The 21442-nt window shown below is 48.3% G+C and overlaps 1 protein-coding gene across 3 annotated transcripts; it reads left to right on the forward strand.

Annotated features, from left to right (window-relative positions):
* Positions 1–364: 364 nt before the first annotated feature.
* On the forward strand, positions 365–19815 carry SLC1A6 (solute carrier family 1 member 6; the record flags this gene model as incomplete). Of its 3 annotated transcripts, none has more annotated exons than XM_081091403.1 (10): positions 365–666; positions 6732–6943; positions 7802–7939; positions 9314–9518; positions 10545–10587; positions 11070–11413; positions 14018–14251; positions 15701–15895; positions 18688–18822; positions 19517–19815. In XM_081091403.1, the coding sequence occupies 9 exons, from the start codon at positions 6739–6741 to the stop codon at positions 19710–19712; spliced, it is 1695 nt and encodes a 564-aa protein (XP_080947529.1). In that variant the 3' UTR covers positions 19713–19815. The 3 variants fall into 3 exon arrangements, with proteins under 3 accessions (XP_080947529.1, XP_080947528.1, XP_080947530.1); XM_081091402.1 differs by having other exon boundaries at positions 380–666; positions 6707–6943; XM_081091404.1 differs by lacking the exons at positions 365–666; positions 9314–9518; positions 14018–14251; ... (1 more) ...; positions 18688–18822; positions 19517–19815 and having other exon boundaries at positions 6739–6943; positions 11070–11237.
* Positions 19816–21442: the final 1627 nt, after the last annotated feature.

Raw genomic sequence — 21442 nt, forward strand, 5'->3', positions numbered from 1 at the left:
AGGAGGCCAGGCTCAGAGAGGGAGAGGGACTGGCCGGAGCACACACAGCGGCCCAGACACACAGCCCCCAAGGGGAGCAGCGGGCCGAGGAGCCCACGCGCGGGAGCTGTGGTCACTGGGCCTCCCGCACCCACGCTTTGCCGGGGCCTCCGCCCAGGATGCGGACGCGGGCCGGCTCCAGGGGTGCCAGGAGCGAGTCTGGGCTCTCAGGGATGTCCAGGTCGCCAGGTCTCGGAGGGCTGGGGAGGCAGCAGGAGGCTGGGGCTCGGAGGCGCGGCTCTGCGCGGGGGGCGGGGGCAGGACGCGAGAGAGCCACCCACCCCGCCCACCTCAGGATCCCCCTCCTTCCGCAGACACGCGGTGCGCCCTCTCCTGCGCTGCAGCGGAGTCCGGGCGCAGGGGAGGCGGGGGGCATCCCTGAGGGGATCCCTTCCCCTCCCCCGGCCGCCCGGCGCCCCGGCACCCACGTGAGCGCACGGCCGGCGCGGATCCCACCGGCTGCACAGCGCGTCCTGGCTCGGCACCCGTGCCTCCGCCGCCCGGGTCCCCACGCCGGCACCGCGCTGTCCCTGCCGGGTCCCCGCTGCCCGAGCCCGGCGCTTGGCGGGGCTCCGGCTCCTGCCACCGGGGCGCAGCGTACAGGCCGAGGCGCCGCTCCAGACGCGGGTGAGTGGGGACACCACGGCCCGCACGCGTAGGGACGGTCCCGGAGGCGCAGGGCAGGCGGGATCCCAGGCGGGTTTGGACCACGCCGAGGTCAGGCGGGTGGGGCGCCATCTCTGGCCGCTCGTTCAGTTCCTCCCTGCCCCTTAGAGCCGCTGCCGCCGCTCACCTCCCGGTCGCCCTGCTGAGCTTCCTGCCGTTCGTTACCGAGCCCGGGTCTCCCTGCCCCCTCCCCGCCCCCATCCCGTCCCTCTACCTGTGGCCCCCGCTCCTGGGCAGGTTCCAGCTCTGTGTCTGATGCCTTGACCCCTAACAGAGCTCGTCCCTGGTCTATCAGAGGGGTTTCCTCCAACTCGACAGACCTGGCTGTGACCGAGACAGGAGACAGGTCACGGCTGCAGGGAGGCGAGGTCCAAAGATGGGCGGGTGGTGGTGGTGATGGGTGTGTGTGCGGGTGTGTGTGTGTGTGTGTGTGCGTGTGTGTGTGTGTGTATGTGTGTGTTTGGGACAATTTATGGGGTTGCCTTCCCAAAGGAAGAGGTGTGTGCGGCTGGATATTTAGACGTGGGGATGAATGTGAATGTCTGAAGTTTTTCCATCTTGTGTCCCAAGTTGTGTGTGTGTGTGTGTGTGTGTGTGTGTGTGTGAATTGTTTGGCGCTGCACGTCTGGAGCGTCATTTACAAAGGGGACTTGTGTAGGGCCGTGAAGGTCGCGTGGGGTTGCGTGTTCGAAGAGGAATGGGGGGCTGTGTGGTGGATGGTGTGCAGGAATGTGACACTAGTGTGCGCACACGTATCTCTGTGTGTAAATATTGTATGACTGATACTGCATTGAGTGCAGTTGCATTTCTGAAGCTGTGTCTGGGGCTGTATGTCTGCACAGTTCTCTGTATGTGATCGTGTGTCTCTGTGTGGCAGCGTATGTGTCAGTTGCACACAAGAGGTGTGTGCGGTTGTGTGTCAAGTGTGTGCATGTGTGAGATGTGTGTGATTTCCTTCTTCTCTTCCCCCTCACACTTCCAGTTAGGCCAGCAGAGGGGTGAGATAAAATGTATGGAAAGCCACCTTGCTTTGTCTACCGTAGTTTGTTTCAGCTTTAGAACATAAGAGACTTTCCTTTTTCCCCTCGGCTCCGAGGGCCACGAGCACATCTCATCGGAGCCTGGAGATTGGGGGAACCAGTGGGGAGATGGATCCTTGAATCTCTGCAAGGACATGGGGGACTAGAAGGGCCATTTCCCCGAGCAGGAAGCCTAAGAAACAGGGTTAAGAGAACACCTGGGACCAGGAGAGACTAGAAAAGAGAGAAGTCAGGCTGAGGGGAGAAGCCCCAGGCATCCAAGAGACACTGAGAAAGGCCCAAGTGGAAGCCAAGGTCCTGGGAAAACCATTTCAAGTCAATTATTGCCTGACAAGTGACGCAGACAGGACTGAGAGAAACGGGGAAGAAGACAGTCTCTCGCTTCAGCGGTTTTCTCTGTCCTCAATCACGAGTCTGTTGGGTCTCTGCTTTATATGAACCACAGTTGGCGTCTATTTCATGCTCGCCAGGCGCTGTTCTCAGCATCACCTGAACTGGGCCATCTAAACCACATAGAAGGACACCAGTTCCTGCAAGGCGGAGCCGGGTTTGAAATACGGGCTCAGGGATGCCCTTCCAATAGGCCAGGGTTGAGCAAAGTTTTTTCATTAAAGGGCCAGAGAGACTGACTGTTTTGTAGCCCATATAATCTCCGTCCCAGTAACTCACCTCAGACATTATAGCGCATAGACAATACATAAGGAATGAGTCTGGGTGTGTTCCAATAAAACTTTATTTACAACAACAAGCAGGGGGCTGGATTTGGCCCTCAGGCTATGGGTTTGCCCATGCCTGCTCTTTGCCATACTATTTTTTTGGAAAGAAGAGAAAAGAAAGAGACAAAACTAGCTCTGGAGTTGTTGTGACTAGTTTAGATCTCAGCTGAAGAGTCCCTTGGGACCCTTGGGCAGCTTGGAGCTACCACTGCTCAAAGACTGGAAAGATACAGCCTAGAGGAGAGGGAGAACTTACGAGTTTCCTGTGTTGTGTGTGATCCCATGTCTGGGATCTTTCACACCGAAGTGAGAAGCAGCATCAGTGGATCCATTGGAGCAGGAACCAACTGGGGTTTGGCATTCGGGACCTGGAACTGAGACCTGGACAGTTGAAGCAGATGACCCATCCCTCAGATGTAGGGGGAAGCAAAGGAGGGCAAGGAAGACAGTGAGCTCAGAAAAGTAGCTGCTCAGCCAATGGCAGGAAAAAACCAGAGTCCAGAGGCCTACCTGCTGGTAGAACTGAGACTTCCTACAGACTCCCAGCTCCGACCTGGAAGAATTCAGGCAGTGGAGGTGGGGTGAGGAGACACATCCAAAGCTCTGATCCCTCAGAGACTAGCTGGGTGAGACCAAGTTCTTACCGGTGCAGCAATCCCAGGCAAACCAATAGGCACAGAGTTCCTCAGTTTACTGCCTTCCTTTGGCTTAGAGCAGTGGTTCTCAACCTTCCTAATGCCGCGACCCTTTAATACAGTTCCTCATGTTGTGGTGACCCCCAATTTCTTTTTTTTTTTTTTTTAATTTTTTTTTTAATATATTTTATTGATTTTTCACAGAGAGGAAGGGAGAGAGATAGAGAGTTAGAAACATCGATGAGAGAGAAACATCGATCAGCTGCCTCCTGCACATCTCCCACCGGGGATATGCGCGCAACCCAGGCACATGCCCTTGACCGGAATCGAACCCGGGACCCTTCAGTCCACAGGCCGACGCTCTATCCACTGAGCCAAACCGGTTTTGGCGACCCCCAATTTCATTGTTACAAATTGAACATAATTAAATCATAGTGATGAATCACAAAAGCAATATGTAATTATATATGTGTTTTCCAATGGTCTTAGGCGAACCCTATGAAAGGGTCGTTCGACCCCAAAGGGGTCGCGACCCACAGGTTGAGAACCGCTGGCTTAGAGAGTTTTTTTTTTTTTAAAAATAGATTTTTATTGATTTCAGAGAGGAAGGGAGAGGGAGAGATAGAAACATCAATGATGAGAGAGAATCATGGATCGGCTGCCTCCTGCACACCCCACACTGGGGACCGAGCCCACAACCCAGGCATGTGCCCTACCAGGGAATCAAACCGTGACCTCCTGGTTCATAGGTTGATGCTCAGCCACTGAGCCACGCCTGCCGGGCTTGGAGAGTGTTATCTAACAGTGAGGCGAATCTGGTGTATCAGTCAGGAGACAAGCACACTGAAAAGCGTTTAAGATAAGGACTATTTACAAAGGTCTGAGCAGGGTTAAGGGAAACCAGCAAGGCTGGTGTAGCACTCAGGGACCAGCATGAGTGGAGGTTCGCAGGAAGGGAGCAGGAGAGGGACCCAAGGAGAGTGGAGGCTGTAACAGAGGCTGTAATTTTTAAAAATTGAAATATATTTGACAGATTGAGAAAATTTAAGGTGTACAGCATGCTGTTTGGTACATTTATATATTGTACTGTGACTGCCATTATAGTGAGAGTTAGAACCCGTATTGCGTCAAGAGGTCCAAGAGCACCCATAGGGGAAAGGACAGTCTCTTCAACAAATGGTGTTGGAAAAACAAGATAAACAAATGCAGAATGGTGAAACCAGACCCCTGTCTCACACCACTCACCAAAATTAACTCGAAATCGGTCAAAGACTTAAACATAAGACCTGAACCATAGAATTCCTCGGAGAGAACAGAGGAAAGAAGCTCCTTGATATTGGGCAATGCTTTTTGGATATGACACCAAAAGGACAGGCAACAAAACAAAAAAAATCAACAAGTGGGACTACATCAAATTTAAAAGCTTCTGAGCAGCCGAAGAAAGCATTAGCAAAGCAAAAAGGCAACCTGCAGAATGAGAGAAATTTTTTTGCAAACCATATATTGGAAAATGGGTTCAGACCCAAAATACATAAAGAACTCATACAACTCAGTAACCAAAGAAACCTCCCAAATCCAATTAAAAAAACGGGCAGAGGAACTGTATAGACATTTTTCCAAGGAAGACATCTGGATGCCAGTAGGCAGAGAGGATTGTCTGATGGGAGCTGTGGCCTTAGGTCGAGGAACACAGCCACTGCCAAACAGGGCCGTGGCAGGGGGAACGGGGAGAACCAACGTTCCATCCCCTCCCGCCCTCTACTCTCCTGTTGCCTTCCACTGGCCTGACCCAGCGGGGAGCCAGTGGGCAAGGGAGCCTGGGTCAATGCCATCTCTAGTGGTCAGCCTTTTACCTGGGAGTGAATCTAGAGCAGCGGTTCTCAACCTGTGGGTCGCGACCCCTTTGGGGCTAGAACGACCCTTTCACAGGGGTCGCCTAAGACCATCGGAAAACACATATATAATTACATATTGTTTTGGTGATTAATCATTATGCTTTAATTATGTTCAATTTGTAACAATGAAAATACATCCTGCATATCAGATATTTACAATTCATAACAGTAGCAAAATTACAGTTATGAAGTAGCAACGAAAATAATTTTATGGTTGGGGATCACCACAACATGAGGCACTGTATTAAAGGGTTGCGGCATCAGGAAGGTTGAGAACCACTGATCTAGAGGAATAACAGAATTCCAGGACCCACTTTTTTTTTGCTGTAAGATCAGTATAGACAAGGCTGCCTATCCTTCAGGAACTGTAGGCCCAGTGCCCAGGGCCCATGAAACTTTTAGGAACCCACAGAAATTTTTTACTTTTTTTAAAATCAGAAGAAAGAATTAAACTTCAAGTCAAAGAAAACATTTTAATACATAATATGAGGTGAAATCCACATAACAGAAAACCAACCATTTCAAAGTGGCAGTCTGTGGCATTTGGTACATTCACAATGTTATACAACCATCACCTCTCCCTAGTTCCAAGATTATATAGTCATCTTTATATCAATGCAGTTGTGAAATACAATTTTAATATATTTTTTTAATGGAGGAAGGAGTCCACAGAGGTAAAAGTTCCTCAGGCCCATGGAAGTCACAATTTCTAAGCTGCCCTATATATGTAAGGCAAGCATGTCAAACTTGTGGTTTGTGGGCCACAGGCTTCATTCAAATAAACTCCCAAGCCGGGAGTTTGACATGCTTGATGTAAAGTGCTTAGTTGGTAAAAGATTAGGAAGGTGTTTATTTTTATATGTATTTTATTAATGTGTATTAAAACATAATTAGCTGGGATAGGGGCGGAGGGGGGGGGGGCTAGAAGAGGTCAGTGGGGAAAAGAGGGACATACCTAAGACTTTCAACAATAAAGATGAAAAAAAACATAATTAAAGACCCAATATATCTAAAGTTTCCATTTGAGATACATTTATTTAGAACGTAAATAAGATTATATGGATATGGCCGAATTTAAAGAGCAGACACAAAAGTCTGACGTAGGGAAAACAGTGAGATTCTGAACATCACATTTCCCTTCAAAGGTGGATCCTAAAGGACCACCGGGGGCAAGGATGATAACCATTTCCTTCCCAAGAGGCTCTTCTCCCGTCCTGTTGCTCACCCAGGCACTCGGCAGAGCAGCTGCATTTATTGGGCACCCACTGTTTGCCAGGCACTTGCTGTCATCGATCTTGTTGTTGAAAGGCCATTTGTGAGCATCTCCAGGCCAGACACCAAACCATGTTTAGGGCCCCGCATGCGGTGGCCTTGTTAGGCTGGCTCATTAGATGGGACAGCCACCAATTGCTTGTGATGATCTTACCGAATAAGGACAGGGCTGGAGTCAGGGAGTGGCAAAAGAACCTAATATATCGCGGTCTCCTTCCCTGCCTCTTCCCAGACAAGCAGGGAAGCAATTCTGAGACCCTCGCTCTTTTCTGCCAAGTCGTGACCCTTGAACCCTAGGCAGAGTCCTCAGGTGTCCCAGCCTGGGCACATCCCAGCAGATGCCCCTCCCCTGCTGTCTGGATTCTCTTCGAGTTTCTCACCCGCTTCCTCCACCCTGCCACCCTCCCTCTGCCCACGTCCCACCCTGTCCTGTCCCTCACCAGGCCCAGGGCCCTCTGTTCCCCGCAGATAGACGATGAGCAGCCACGCCAACAGCCTGTTCCTGCGGGAGAGTGGCCAGCGTCTTGGCAGGATGGGCTGTCTGCAGCGGCTGCAGGACAGCATGCAGCAGAGAGCACTGCGCACGCGCCTGCGCCTGCAGACCATGACCCGCGAGCACGTGCTGCGCTTCCTGCGCAGGAACGCCTTCATCCTGCTGACCATCAGCGCTGTGATCATAGGTGAGTGGGCTGGGAGGGCGGGGACTTCAGGGAAATTCCTTGCACTCACGTCTCTTCATTCCACCAACTCATTCTCACCTGCACACATTCACATCTTGTCCTACCAGTGACCGTTCCTGTGTAGAACACACACACAGATAGTGCACACTTATGCAAAAACAGCTCTGTGCCCACACAATGTCATATGTATATGTATGTGTGCACATACATGCGCACACTATACAAACACACTTTCTACATATGAATACACAAACATGAACACATTAATTTATGCATGCACAGGACTTACATTTGCAAAGACGTAAACTCACACAGTTGCACACATACTGGAACTTGCATGCACATTCACACACACACACACACACACACATTCCTCTGCACACACTCTGAGCTTAAATACACATACACTTCCATGGAGCCATGAGACCTGCCTCTGTGCTGCTCACGCAGCATCAAGCCCCCGCTCACCCATGCGTGCCCGCTGCGCATGCAGCCTTCTGGTGATTGCTCGTTACAGAGTGAGTGTGTCACGACCACATAGGCTTTTATTATATAGGATAAGTCACACCTCTATACACACATGGGAAAAACATGTGCACGGGTTCATATATACAAGTACAGACACATGCACAAATGAGTGTATGCTGTCACATATGCATGCATGTGTGCAGATCTTTACACACAAATTTACACAGTATCAACATAACATAAACCCATTCATTTTTACAATGTACACACACACACACACACACACACACACACAGAATGTTTCTCTTTCTCTCACCTCCATCGACACACACCCTTCTTGGGATGGATGGCTCCTGCTTGGGGCTGAGTGACCCAAACTCCACTCCCTAGGGGTCAGCCTGGCCTTTGGCCTACGCCCGTACCAGCTCACCTACCGCCAGATCAAGTACTTTTCTTTCCCTGGAGAGCTTCTCATGAGGATGTTGCAAATGCTGGTGCTGCCGCTCATCGTCTCCAGCCTGGTCACAGGTGAGAGAGCCCAGGCCAGTGCTGGCCTCCAAGACCCACCCTGCAGCCCAAGCTTAAACCTGGAGCCAAAAGCATGGGACCACTTCCCTAATTTAGGACCTCAAACATGGAGTGTTCACCTAGCCCAGAGTTCTTGGCCAAAGCCCAGGTCCTGATCAGACCCAGGTTCTGGGCCCTGTCTTACCTATACCACTTATCTCACTAACTTTTCCATACTTTTCACTGGAGATAAAATACCAGCATGCCAGGAGCTGAGTATCATGCAGAGGTGAAAGGAAGGCTGTGGTGGGACAGCCAGGGAGGGTAGGGCGGATATGGCATGGATGGTCAGGGAATGTGACTTGGATCAGGTGTTTGAGGTGGAGGTGACAGGATGGTGGGTGAGGGTGGGATGGACTATGCAGGGGTCAGTACATTTTTTCTGTAAAGGACCAAATAGTAAATATTCCTACCTTAGGGGCCATATGCTCTCCTTCATGACTATTCAATTTTGCCATCTTAGCGCTAAAACAGATGCAGATTAATATGTGCATAAATGGGTGTGGTTGTGTTCCAGTAAACCTTTATTTACAAAAACAGGGAGTGGGCCAAATTTGGCCCTTGGGTGGTTGATTGCCAATCTCTAGATTTTGTGATAGGCATGAAGATGAAGGCATGAAAAATGCTTTCTTGGGTTGGGTTTTCTGGAAGTAGAGCATGCGATATTTGCACAAGTAATTTATTCAGGACTGCTTTCAAAGAAACCTATGAGGAAGTGAGGGAAGAGGGTGAGGTGAGGAAAGAAACTAAGCTGAGAGGTTCCAGAAGACTGGCCTCTGGAGGGAGCTCTGGAGCATGAGCCACACCACAGAATTGTTCCTCCTAACTCTGGTCCCATTGGAGTCAAAAGAGCTGAATTTTTGAATCCTTGTACCAGACACTGACTGTAGGTCTGCCTTGGGGCCTTTCTGAGCACAATTCTCAGGGGAAGGGGGCAGCATGAACTGTTAGCAGCCCACAGCTATTTTTATTTTATTCTTTTTTTGAGGCAAAAAATTGAATGGAGAGTGGAACAAAAGTGAGGTTATAGTACACAATAGGGGTAAATGGAGGATGGGATGGGGTTGAAAAGGTTAGCTTGGAGTAGAGGGAAGCTTGGTTAAGTGGTGCTTGGGTAAAAGATGGGGAGGAAGATGTATATGGAAAATAGAATGGGGGTTGAAGAATGATGATATGGGTCAAAAATGATGGTGTGGGTGCTGGGTGGGTGTAAGAGGAAGGGATGCTTGGTGGAATGGTCGAGCTGGTGGTATGGGGAGAGAGAAGGGGCTGGATGGGAGAGTGGGTGGTGGGGTGTGAATGGAGATGCTTGGATCTGTACCACCTGTCCTCCAGGTATGGCATCCCTGGATAACAAGGCAACAGGGCGGATGGGGATGCGGGCAGCTGTGTACTACATGGTGACTACGGTCATTGCGGTCTTCATCGGCATTCTCATGGTCACCATCATCCATCCTGGGAAGGGCTCCAAGGAGGGGCTGCACCGTGAGGGCCGGATTGAGACCATCCCTACAGCTGATGCCTTCATGGACCTGGTCAGGTGATGTCCTTTCTAATTTCGATGGGAATTCTGGCCCTATGTGCATCAATGCATACTCAAGGAGAGACAAAGGGGACAGGCTGGCCCAGCCTGAAAGTGCAACATCCAAGTTGGGCCTAGTTTTATTGATGTCCATATTCTGGCTTGGAGCTTTGCACAAATTCTCTGAGAGCAGCTGACTCCTAGGATAGGATATTTTGACCCTTAGCTTAGGGAAGCTATATCTTGGGATAGGCTCAGGACAGACGATGTTTGCTGCTCCCAGGATCTGTTGGAGGGTGAATGAGTCTCTGAGGACAGCAAGATTTTGCCAGCCTAATTAAGGCTAGCCTTAGTTCTGTCCTAGCTGCTGACTTGGGGGGAGGTGGAGGAGTGCAGGAGCTGAATGGTTTATTTTATCCTTTTTTGAGGCATCACTGGCACATGTATATGAATTGAAATCCCTGTATATGAATAGTGTCCTACTATAGGATTTAGACCGACCTGAGATGGATTTGAGGTCCATCTGTATGCCTTAGCAGCTATGTAGCTTTGGGTAACTTACATAAAATATTTTGTTCTGTGTGTGTGTGCGCGTGTGCGTGTGTGCGTGTGTGGACACCAATAGCACTCGCTTTTAGGGATATTGTCGTGTTTAAATCAGAACATATAGGTAAGGCACTTAGCTTACTTAGCTTGGACTAGGCAGTGGTTCTCAACCTTCTTGCCCTTTAAATACAGTTCCTCATGTTGTGACCCCCAACCATAAAATTATTTTCTTTGCTACTTCATAACTGTAATTTTGCTACTGTTATGAATCATAATGTAAATATCTGATATCCAGGATGGTCTTAGGTGACCCCTGTGAAAGGGTCGTTCGACCCCCAAAGGGGTCGCAACCCACAGGTTGAGAACTGCTGGACTAGAGTAACTGTTCAAATGTTGGCTGCCATTATTACTGTTGCCTTTGCTAATATTATTATTATTATCAACCTAGATGCCTTTCTAACAGCTAATCTCTTCCCTTCATCTGATGTTTTTCTGCAGAAATATGTTTCCGCCCAACCTTGTGGAGGCCTGCTTCAAACAGGTCAGGGAAAAGTACAGTTTGATCAAGGAGGGTTGGAGGGCGGTGGGGACTTGCTGCTGAGCGAACGGACTAGGGATCAGGGGTGGGAAGACGGGCCTGACAGAGCAATGGCCATTGGCATGATGTTCAAAGGAGGGTTAGAGAGAAGGATATAGGCCAAGGGCTTCCTGGGGATGGAACCAGAGGAGGAACCAAGACTTTTGACTGGAGACAGGCCCCCAAATCTGAGCATTGCCCAGGGAGCTTGTGAAAAATGCAGACTCTACTCATTCTTTGATGATTTGGTCATTCACTCTCTCATTCTTCTACTCATTCACTCATTCTTCTATGCATTGGTCAAATCATCCATTCATCCATCAGATCTGTTGAATAAGACTCTCCAGGCTGTGGGAATCAGGAATTGGTATTTGAAAGACATTTCTTCAGGTGATTCTGATGCATCCATTGATTCGAATTTGGCCCCAAATCTCTCCATATTTCAGTTCAAGACGCAGTACAGCACGAGGTTGGTAACCAGGACCATTGTGAGGACAGAGAATGGATCTGAGCAGAGCGCCTCCATGCCTCCTCCATCGTCAATGGAGAATGGAACCAGCCTCCTGGAAAATGTCACACGAGCCTTGGGCACCCTGCAGGAGGTGCTGACCTTTGAGGAGATTGTGCCTGTGCCTGGCTCAGCCAATGGCATCAATGCCCTGGGCCTTGTGGTCTTCTCTGTGGCCTTTGGGCTGGTCATTGGTGGCATGAAACACAAGGGCCGAGTCCTGCGGGACTTCTTCGACAGCCTCAATGAGGCTATTATGAGGCTGGTGGGCATCATTATCTGGTGAGTGCTGGACTGTGTAGAGTGAGTGGTGATGGCACAGGGAAGGATGGAGCCAGGGATGGGAAGTCAGTCAGTTGGGCAGCTGCTGATAAGGTCATCAGGACCATTTGGCCAAAGTCATTTATATATGTATTGGTTAATTCACTCTCTCATTTACTCATTTGATCACTTATTTATTCACTCTTTTCTGCAATGATTTATTCACTCATTTACTTCTGGATTCATCTGTGCATTGGTTAATTCAATCATTCATACATTCATTCATTCATAAATTCATTCATGAGCTCATTCATAATTAATTAATTTACTTACTTATTCAGTCATTTATTCATTTGGACCCACTTATTCATCTCTGCATTTATTCACTCTCTCAGCTATTTCCTGCACTCATTCATCCAGTTACTTAACACACTCATTTGTTCACTCTCCCTCTCATTCATGTCTCATTTACTCATTTTTTTACTCATTTATCCACTCACTAATTATTCCTTAATTGATGCATGTATTCATTTATCCTTTAAATCCCTTCACACCTTCACCAATTTCTTCTCTTATTTAGCAGACATTTCCCAGGCTGACTTTGTCTCGATTCTGGAACAAAGATGCATTAGTCCTTGTCTTCAAGGAGCTTACAAAGTCTTGGGAGAGACAGACACATACTAGATCCATATAATACCAGGTGGAAGGTTCTATAGTAATGGGACGTTAAAAATGTGAACATGGAGAAGGGAGCCAATGGAGGGATATGCAGTGAACTCTTTCTGGGAAGGTGAGGAGGGAGTAATGAAGAAGGTCACCTGTTAGAAGGAGGCCTTATAGGATTGCATGCCATGGGCCTGGAGAGGTGAGTAGGAATCCAACAGGACAGAGAGAAGGGAGAGGTGCTTCAAGCAGAGGGAAGAGACCACGCAAAGCTGAAAAAACCCGAGTTGCTTGGAGCATGGTGAGGAGTTCAGGAAGGCAGGAGCATACAGCAACTTGGGAGTTGTGATGAAAGATGTTAACAAGGTTCTCTGGTTCCAAATCAAGAAAGACTTAGTATATCATCCCAAATGATTTTAAAGTTGTCTAGGGGGTTAGAGGTCAATTTAAGAACTTGGAAAAGCAGCTGAGGGGGAAGGGAGGGGGAGCTTATCAAGGATAAGCAAGAAGATTGACGGGTATTGAAGGCTCAACTGAGTTGAGAACCATGAGTTTATAGTGGTGTCCTTGGCATGGTTGGGGGAAATATCCATATGTGCCAGGTGGCTGAGTACAGGAGGAGAGAAGTGATATGCAATTGATTCAGAGTTAGGAATTTTATAGAGGATGAGATGGAAGGATGGAGGTGAGAGAGTTGGGAAAGGAGTTTGCAGAGTAATCATAGAGATAAGTGTAGACTTGGAGATAAATAAAAAACTACTGCCCAGGGCTAACCCTGAGACCAGCTTGAGTTTGTCTGGAGAAGACCCTGCATCCTCATTCTCATGACTTAGCTTCAGTTTCATGATTTCTGACCCAAGTTATTGAACCACATTCCTGAGAGTTCCTCACCTCCTCCAATACATCCACCATGACAATGGCCAAGCATAGCCTTCAGTTTCTAAAGAGAGAGGAGTAACAGTTGAAGCCCAGGGATGGGTGAATGATGGCATCACTGGCAGACACTCCAAGACTAAGCAATGGGTTAGTTTGTGGGGAAAATAGGTGAGCCATTGAAGAACTCACTTCTGTCTCCTCTACTCTCCTTTTCACTCACTGAAAGATTAGGTGTCCCAACTAATTGGTCTTCTTTCTGCTCCTCCAATACTCCCAGTTCACGCTCCTCTCAGGGTCTTTGCACTATGCCTGCAGTGCTTCCCCCTCAGAAATACATGGTTCCTTCTCATGATTCAGGCCTCAGCTTAAATGTCACCTCTTCAGATAAGCTCTTTCTGACCTCTCACATTTAAGCAGCCCCAGTCAATGACTATCTTTTGTAGTTATCACCACCTGAAGTTCTCTTAATGACATGTTTCTATGTGTACTGTGTAATTTCCTCATTTGAGTGTAAGCACCATGAGGTCAGGGACTATGTGACTGCAACACAGTAGGTGCTCAATAGATATTCATGGAATGAATGAATAAACAGATGATTTGATAAGATAGGTTATTTGAAATGTCTGTGGGAAATCCAGGTGAAATAGCGCAGGGCTGGTGAATTGGTGAGAGTATGCACTTATAGGCAAGAGAATAGGGGCATGGAAGTGAGAGGTGTAGAACAAAGAGTTGGGGGCAGTGAGTAGGGAAGTTAGAGGGCCAGAGCTAGGGATTGTCTGGGCAATGTTTCGAGAATGAGTCCTGAAGAGAGTAATTTTGGGGAGGGGGACTTGAATGGGGGTGTGGATGAAGGAGAGACCTTATAAGATTGCATGCCATGGAGTCGTAGGAACTTTTTTGCTGTCTGGGGTTGACCTGTAGGTGAGCAGGAAGAGCAGCTAGGACGTGTTTGTGGGTGGTGTTGAGTGCTGGATGCTGGGCACTGTCTTGTTCTAGGGTCTTATAAGGGCAAAGCCTTGGGATACCAGCTCTGGGCTTGTAGTGGAAGTCATGAGGGAGACCTGACTGGTGTCTGGTTTGGCCCAGGTACGCACCTGTGGGCATCCTGTTCCTGATTGCTGGGAAGATCCTAGAGATGGAAGACATGGCCGTTCTGGGGGGTCAGCTGGGCATGTACACCCTGACTGTAATTGTGGGCTTGTTTCTCCATGCCGGTGGTGTCCTGCCTCTCATCTACTTCCTCATCACCCATCGGAACCCCTTCCCCTTCATCGGGGGCATGCTGCAGGCCCTTATCACTGCCATGGGCACGTCTTCCAGGTATGACCTTGTCTCCCAACACTGGTACACTTCCTAGGTTTATTTGTCTACCATGGGCTCTTCTGGGGTACCTGCCCTCCCCCTGCTGCAGAACATCTTCTGAGTTGTTCAGTAATGTCAGGGGTTCCTGAAGGTGGCTTATCTGGGCACTGTTTTTGTCCTGGGCTGTCTCTCCTGACCCTTTTTCTCCTTTCCTGTGTCTCTATTTTATGTAGAGGAGAACCAGCTGCCACTTAAGCAAATATTTTTATTGATTTCAGAGAAGAAAGGAGAGGGAGAGAGAGATAGAAACATCAACGATGAGAAGAGAATCATTGATTGGCTCCCTCCTGCACGCCCCCTAGTGGGGATTGAGCCTGCATCCCCAGCATGTGCCCTTGACCGGAATAGAACCCGGGACCCTTCAGTTTGCAGGGTGATGCTCTATCCAGCTGCCACTTTTAGGGTTAGAATGAGGGCTCCACCATGCCCCATGTTCCCAGTCATTTTCTAGCTCAGAGAGTCTCACTCTCTTTTAGATGGTGCCTGAAAGCTCTCTTGACTTCTTTCTCCTTTTTGGGGGGTTTCAGGTGGTTAATAAAGAGCTACCCTTTCCCTCATTCAAATTCAAAATAATTTTAGATGTATCACAAACACCAACCAGATGGAAGAAAAGTATCTTTTTTTTTTATTGCCCATAATGCTGATCAGTGAATGTGCCTTTTGATCTGTGGCCAAGTAGGACTGATGCCACTGTACCCCAGAATTGAACTCACCTGGGCCAGAGCTAGGGCTTGTCTGGGCAATGTCTAGGGAAAGAGTTCCGAAGAGAGTGATTTTTGGGGGGGACTTGAGCGGGGCTGGACACCCAAAGGCCCTCTCCGTGTTCAGGTTTTTCCCTGCATGACATAAAGCTGACCAGACGGAGCACATGTTTTGTGGGCAGGCTGATTCCCTAATGAGATGCCCACTCTTTGGACAAAACTCACCAATCACTCTTCCTGCTCTAGGGAGTGGTAGGGAGAGAGACTGAGAGGATTAGTGTAGCTGAGGTCACTCCCTGACCAAACACGGGGAGTGAGGAACGGTGGTCCTCTATCATACCCCTGTCTTAGCCCTGAGAGGAGGACAGCCAGAATACCTCTAGTCCTCCCTTTCTGCGGGTGGATAGATAGAGGGAACTAGTGGCATGAACCAGTGTAGTAATTATCCTTAAGCTATTGGCTTTAACTGGGACAAGGAACCTTTAGCCTGGAGGACACCATTGCTGTGAGCTCCCTGTGTTGTGAGGAGTCCCTCTTCCGCATGCAGTTATCAGCCTCTGAAATGTTAGACCCCTGCCACCTGCCCCTGGCTCTGGCTTCCACCTGGCCTTCCAATGTTCTCAAGGGGAACCCTCCTTTGGCCTATTGCTGCTCCAGCCCCGCACCGCCATCCCCTACTCTCAGCCCCTGGGGCTCTCTCTCCCAGCTCTGCGACACTGCCCATTACCTTCCGCTGCCTGGAGGAGGGCCTGGGTGTGGACCGCCGCATCACCAGGTTCGTGCTGCCTGTGGGGGCCACTGTCAACATGGACGGCACTGCCCTCTACGAGGCCCTGGCAGCCATCTTCATTGCCCAAGTCAACAACTACGAGCTCAACCTGGGTCAGATCACAACTATCAGGTGAGATAGTCTTTGTGGGACCTGCCAGCAGTTGAGACCTAAGAAGTCATTAGTGTGGCTAGGGGAGGAGGCAGCTCAAGGTCAAGGGAGGCTTTGGATGCTAGCAGGGAGATGTGGGTAGAGGCCAGTCACCCATGCCAGACGAGGTTCAAGGCAAGACTGCAGTCTGAGACTGTCAGGAGCTGGCCGGGTGTTCCAATCAGATCTCCTCTCACATGCTATTGTGGGAGACCCTTTGTCTCCAGTACTTTTCAAATGGCCTGAGGTTCTTGTTATAAATATGGATTCCTGGGCCGCATCACCCAGAAGTTCTGACTTAATCATTATAAAAATAGTGCAAATGCTATCACCTCCTTCAGGTCTATGCTCCAATGTCACCTCTTCAGGGAAGCATTCCCTGAATACCCTATTTAAAATTGCATGTCTGGGCTTTCTTAGGCTGAACCCGTTCTCCACGGTACAATCTGTTTTAGCAAATATTTTACTGACTCATTTGCTTATTGCCTGCATCCCCTACTAGATGGTAGCTCTGTTTGGGCAAGCCTTTTCTTCTATGGGAATTTCTACTAGTTATATAATACATGGTAGATGGCCAATAAATACGGGTTGAACTAGTTAATTTATTGAAGGCTCTGTAAATTCTTATGTAAAATGCCTTTGTGCCCATTTGCTTGATTCCCACCATACCCCATGAGGTGAGTCAAGTAATTGTTTTGGAGAGGAAGAAATGAAAATTGAGGCAGGTTAAGTTACTTGCCCAAGGTCACCTAGTGGGAAGAGGTGGAGGGTCTGGTAAGTGTAGAGCATGGGGTGGGAGGAAGCTGTGTTAGGAAGCAGAGGCATGTATATGTGGGCAGTAGTTTCAGATTCTCTTGCCCACGGGAAGGGGTTGAGTCACCAGACCTGCCTTCTTCTGTCCCACACTCAGCAACCCCATGCTGCCTTCATGTGCACAGGAAGTACCTGGAGCTCATGGGGCTGGGGTTCTCCATTTCCTGTGGTTCCGGTAACAGGTCTCATAAGTATTCACTATTAGGGAGTAGCCTCTTGTCCAATCAGTCAGCAAATGTTTATTGTAGTAGTACTGACTTGGTTCCAGGAGCTGGGAATATGGCTGTGAGCAACACACTCATGGTTCTGCACTGCGTCTTTTGAAATCAGATGGCACAGCTGACTCAGGGTCCTGGGAAGGTGCCATTGAGGATTTTCTTTTTTTTTCTTTTTTCTTTTTTTTAAAAAATATATTTTATTGATTTTTTACAGAGAGGAAGGGAGAGAGATAGAGAGTCAGAAACATCGATGAGAGAGAAACATCGATCAGCTGCCTCCTGCACATCTCCTACTGGAGATGTGCCCGCAACCCAGGTACATGCCCTTGACCGGAATCAAACCTGGGACCTTTCAGTCCGCAAGCCGACGCTCTATCCACTGAGCCAAACCGGTTTTGGCGCCATTGAGGATTTTCATCACGGCTTGGGCTGATGGTAGTAAGGGCTCTGCATGAACTCCCAGCAAAGGCTGGCTAGAATGTGCTGGATACAGCTCTGCAAGGCTCTTCTCTTATTCAGGGATTTTTTTGGAGGACGACGACACTCATTGTGACTCCTGTGCTGATAGAGGCCCAAGGCCAGTTTCTTGCCTGGTTGGGAGATCCTACTTTGCACCTGATCTGAGCTTAACCCAAAGAAGTTCGAGTTGGCTTCTTGGATCAAGCTGGAATTAGCTCATCCCATTGAGAGTGTGCTATGTGCCTCCCGAGGGCACCCACATGCCAGGGCTGGTGTTTAGGGGAGATAGTCTCTCTTATTTAGGATAATGGTAATAATGGCCCTTCCTGAAGCCCCATTCATGAAACACTGTGCTCTTTTACCCTCACAATAACCTATAAGGTAGGTATACATCTCCCATTCTACAGATGAGGAAATAGAGGCTCTGAGTTTATGTACAAGGTCATATGGCTAATGAATGGAGTCTACTGGGCCCCAAAGTCCATTCTTTGTCCATGAACCCAAGTGCTCAGTCACTGTTCTGATAGAGACATCATCTTGGCTAAGTGTCCTAAGTGGCTCCATGGTCATAAGTATAAAATTTGGGAAGGGTCTTCTAAGGCCACCAGATAGAGGGGTGTAACTTCAGGGCACTAAAGCCTTTCCTGGCAATCTCAGTGGCTTTAGAATTCTTCTTAGCACCCCATACCAGGCAATTAGAGTTGATGTAGGAGCTAAAATCTAGCTTACTCTTGATCCAGTCAGATTTGTACCTGATGTTGAGCCACTATCTCTTTTATTTTCCATATTTTAGTTTTCAAAACCATATGAAATTATTATTTACTTGCTCAGCATCATAGACAATTTCTTCTTTTGGTTCTAAACTTTGCCCCTCTTCCAGAGTTCCATTCCTAGCAGCTGTACCAACCTACCTATTTCCAATATATGTGCATACAGGAAACTCAATCTCCTGGTTCATGGCTGCTGCCTGGGGTGATTCTTCTGCCCTCTTCCAGTCCACAAGGCAGTTCAGTTAAACACCTACTCTTGCACCTAAAATATGAGTTGTCTAAATGTTCAAAAGTCCATCTTAGATGGACTTCCTAACAGATCCCGGGAAAGGATGAGAAGACCCATCTGTACTGGCACTCCATGAGTCACACTGGATTTGCCTTTTATTTGGGGGACTTTAATTTAAGATGCCCTGGGGAACTCACTTCTTTCCTTCTGCATACTCTTTCTCACTATCCTTCTCATCTCTCCCTTTTCGTCTCCTGCTTCCCTGTGCTCTCTCTCCATTTGCAGTATCACTGCCACAGCAGCCAGCGTTGGGGCTGCTGGCATTCCCCAGGCGGGTCTGGTCACCATGGTCATTGTGCTCACATCAGTCGGCCTGCCCACTGAAGACATCACGCTGATCATAGCTGTGGACTGGTTCCTGTGAGTGTCCTTCAGACCCTGTTGCTATCTCTCCTCGAACCCCTGCTTTCCATTCAGGATCCCCCAACCTATGGGTCCTCTTTCTAGCAAGGACACCGAGTTCTAGAATTTTAGAGTGAAAGGGGGCCTTGGGAATACTCCTAACCATGGCCTGTGGATCCCAAAGTCCATAGAATTAACCTTGGGAAGTAGGGCAAAAAGGAGATAAGTGATGGAGGTTTTACCCATCAACCAGAAAGGCCCCCCTTTTACCTGTTTTATGTAGAAGTCACAAAAGGTGATCTGTGGGACAGAGCTGGAATGCAAATATATTTTTAAAAGTCTCAACTTTAAAAATAGGAGGGTTACTTAAAATAAATCTGGACTTCCTCATTCTGTATGCTGTTCAGCTCATAACTCCTTATTTTCTATATTGAATATTTACATCCTTAAAAAATTTGTGTTGCTGAGATCAAATGTGAGCATATCAGAGCTGACCTTAATTGCTCATTCCCCTCCATTCTCTTTCTGTTAGGAGGGGAACTGAGGACAGAGAGGGGAGGAGACCTGCTTGGTCTGGAATTGGATTGGAATGTGAACCCCCCAACTCTCAGACTTAGGGAACCCCCTCTGCCGTATCATCTCCCCTCCGGTGCTCTTCCGGCTTTGGTTAATGGAAGTTAATGGTTAACGTTCTCTCCTCTCCCTTCCCCAGAGATCGACTTCGCACAATGACCAATGTGCTGGGGGACGCCATTGGAGCAGCCGTCATTGAGCATTTGTCTCAGCGGGAGCTAGATCTGCAGGAAGCTGAGCTCACCCTCCCCAGCCTGGGGAAGCCCTACAAGTCACTCATGGCACAAGAGAAGGGGGCATCCAGGGGACGGGGTGGCAATGAGAGTGCCATGTGAGGGATGTCTTGGGAAAAACCCACTGCCTGAATGACCCACACCCTGAACACATATTCTGTCCGACGTGTTTGAGGGAAACTAAGATAAAGGAGCAGGAATGAAAGGATGTCCACAGTCTTCATTTCTCTCTGAGCCTATACTGAGAACTCGAGGGAGGTTGGGCAAGGGTGGAAATCGAAAATGTTTTTCCTGGGGTTGTAGGTATAGGAAGCTTCAGGTTCAACAAGGTGAGGGGTCACCTCATGCTCCTTATTTCCTTAAGGAGCAGTGTAATTGAAGGAGGTAAAGGGAAACCACTATTTCTTATAATAAAACAATATCCATGGCCTCTGTTGGGAGGTTCTCAAGACCACTTTCAGGTTCCATGATTGGTTAAAAGGGCTTACAAAACTCAGCAAAGCTGTGATGCTCACATTTCTGGTTTATTGCAGTGAAAGGACACAGATTAAAATCAGCAAAGGCAACTAGCTCATGGGACAAGGTCCAGGGAACATCAGATGTGAGCTTCCAGTTGTCCCTTCTTAGTGGAATTGCATGGCTGGCACTTTTCTGCCACCATCAGTGCATGACAACACATAAAGTATTGCCAGCTAGGGAATCTCACCCGACCCTTAGTGTCCAGGGTTTTTATGGGGAGTTTTTTGTGCAGGTATGGAGTGCCTGCTGACCTTAGTTACTCATTCTTCAGTTCCCCCAGAGGTCAAACTAATACAGCATAGCCCAGTGAACAAAAATAGGCATTTGCTGTAAATTACACTGTCAGCATAGACTACCTGGTATAGCTCAAGACTCCAGGCATACAAAGACACGTAAAAAAATGAAATTTTTTTTTTTACCCTAGTCAGTTTGGCTCAGTGGAGAGAGCATCAGCCTGCTGACGGAAGGGTCCTGGGTTTGATTCTGGTCAAGGGCACGTACCTTGGTTGCAGGCTCCTCCTCAGCCCAGACCCTGGTTGGGACATGTGCAGGAGGCAACCAATCCATGAGTTTCTCTCACATCAATATTTCTCTGTCTTTCCCTCTCTCTTCCACTTGTTCTAAAAATCACTGGAAAAATATCCTCATGTAAGGATTAAGATAAATAAATAAATAAATAAATTAATACATTTTCCTATGATTTAAAAATAATGGAATTGTTAAAAAATGTTTTTACTGATTTCAGCGAGGAAAGGAGAGGGAGAGGCAGAGGGAGAGGGAGAGGGAGAGGGAGAAGCTGAGAGAAAGAGAGAGAGAGAGAGAGAGAGAGAGAGAGAGAGAGAGAGACATCAACGATGAGAGAGAATCATGGATCAGCTGTTTCTGCATGCCCTCTACTGCGGATCAAGCAATCCAGACATGTGCCCTGACAAGGAATCAAAACCATGACCTTCTGGTTCTTAGGTCAATGCTCAACCACTGAGCCACACCAGCCAGGCCAAAGACACTTTTATCAGGCAAGATATCCCAAGGGCTCAAAGGTCACCTCCCAGGAACCAATGAAGATCCAATCTTTTCTTTGGGGTGTGCAGGCTTTGAGCACCCCTAGCCATCTGACTTAACCTTTTATTTCATACACTCCACAGTTGAAAATAGAGGAAGCAGCTTCCAATGGGGATGAGTAGCCCCAACTCTTGATTCTTGAGAGCAATTGGCCTAGACACCCCACCCCCATGCTAACCTCAGGGGGCTCTGTGTCTCCTAACTACACAAGGCTAGATGTTGGCCTTTTAGCATTATTTTCCTGCAGGTGG

This window comes from Myotis nattereri (assembly GCF_964212035.1).
Source record: "Myotis nattereri genome assembly, chromosome: 5".
NCBI lineage: Eukaryota > Metazoa > Chordata > Mammalia > Chiroptera > Vespertilionidae > Myotis > Myotis nattereri.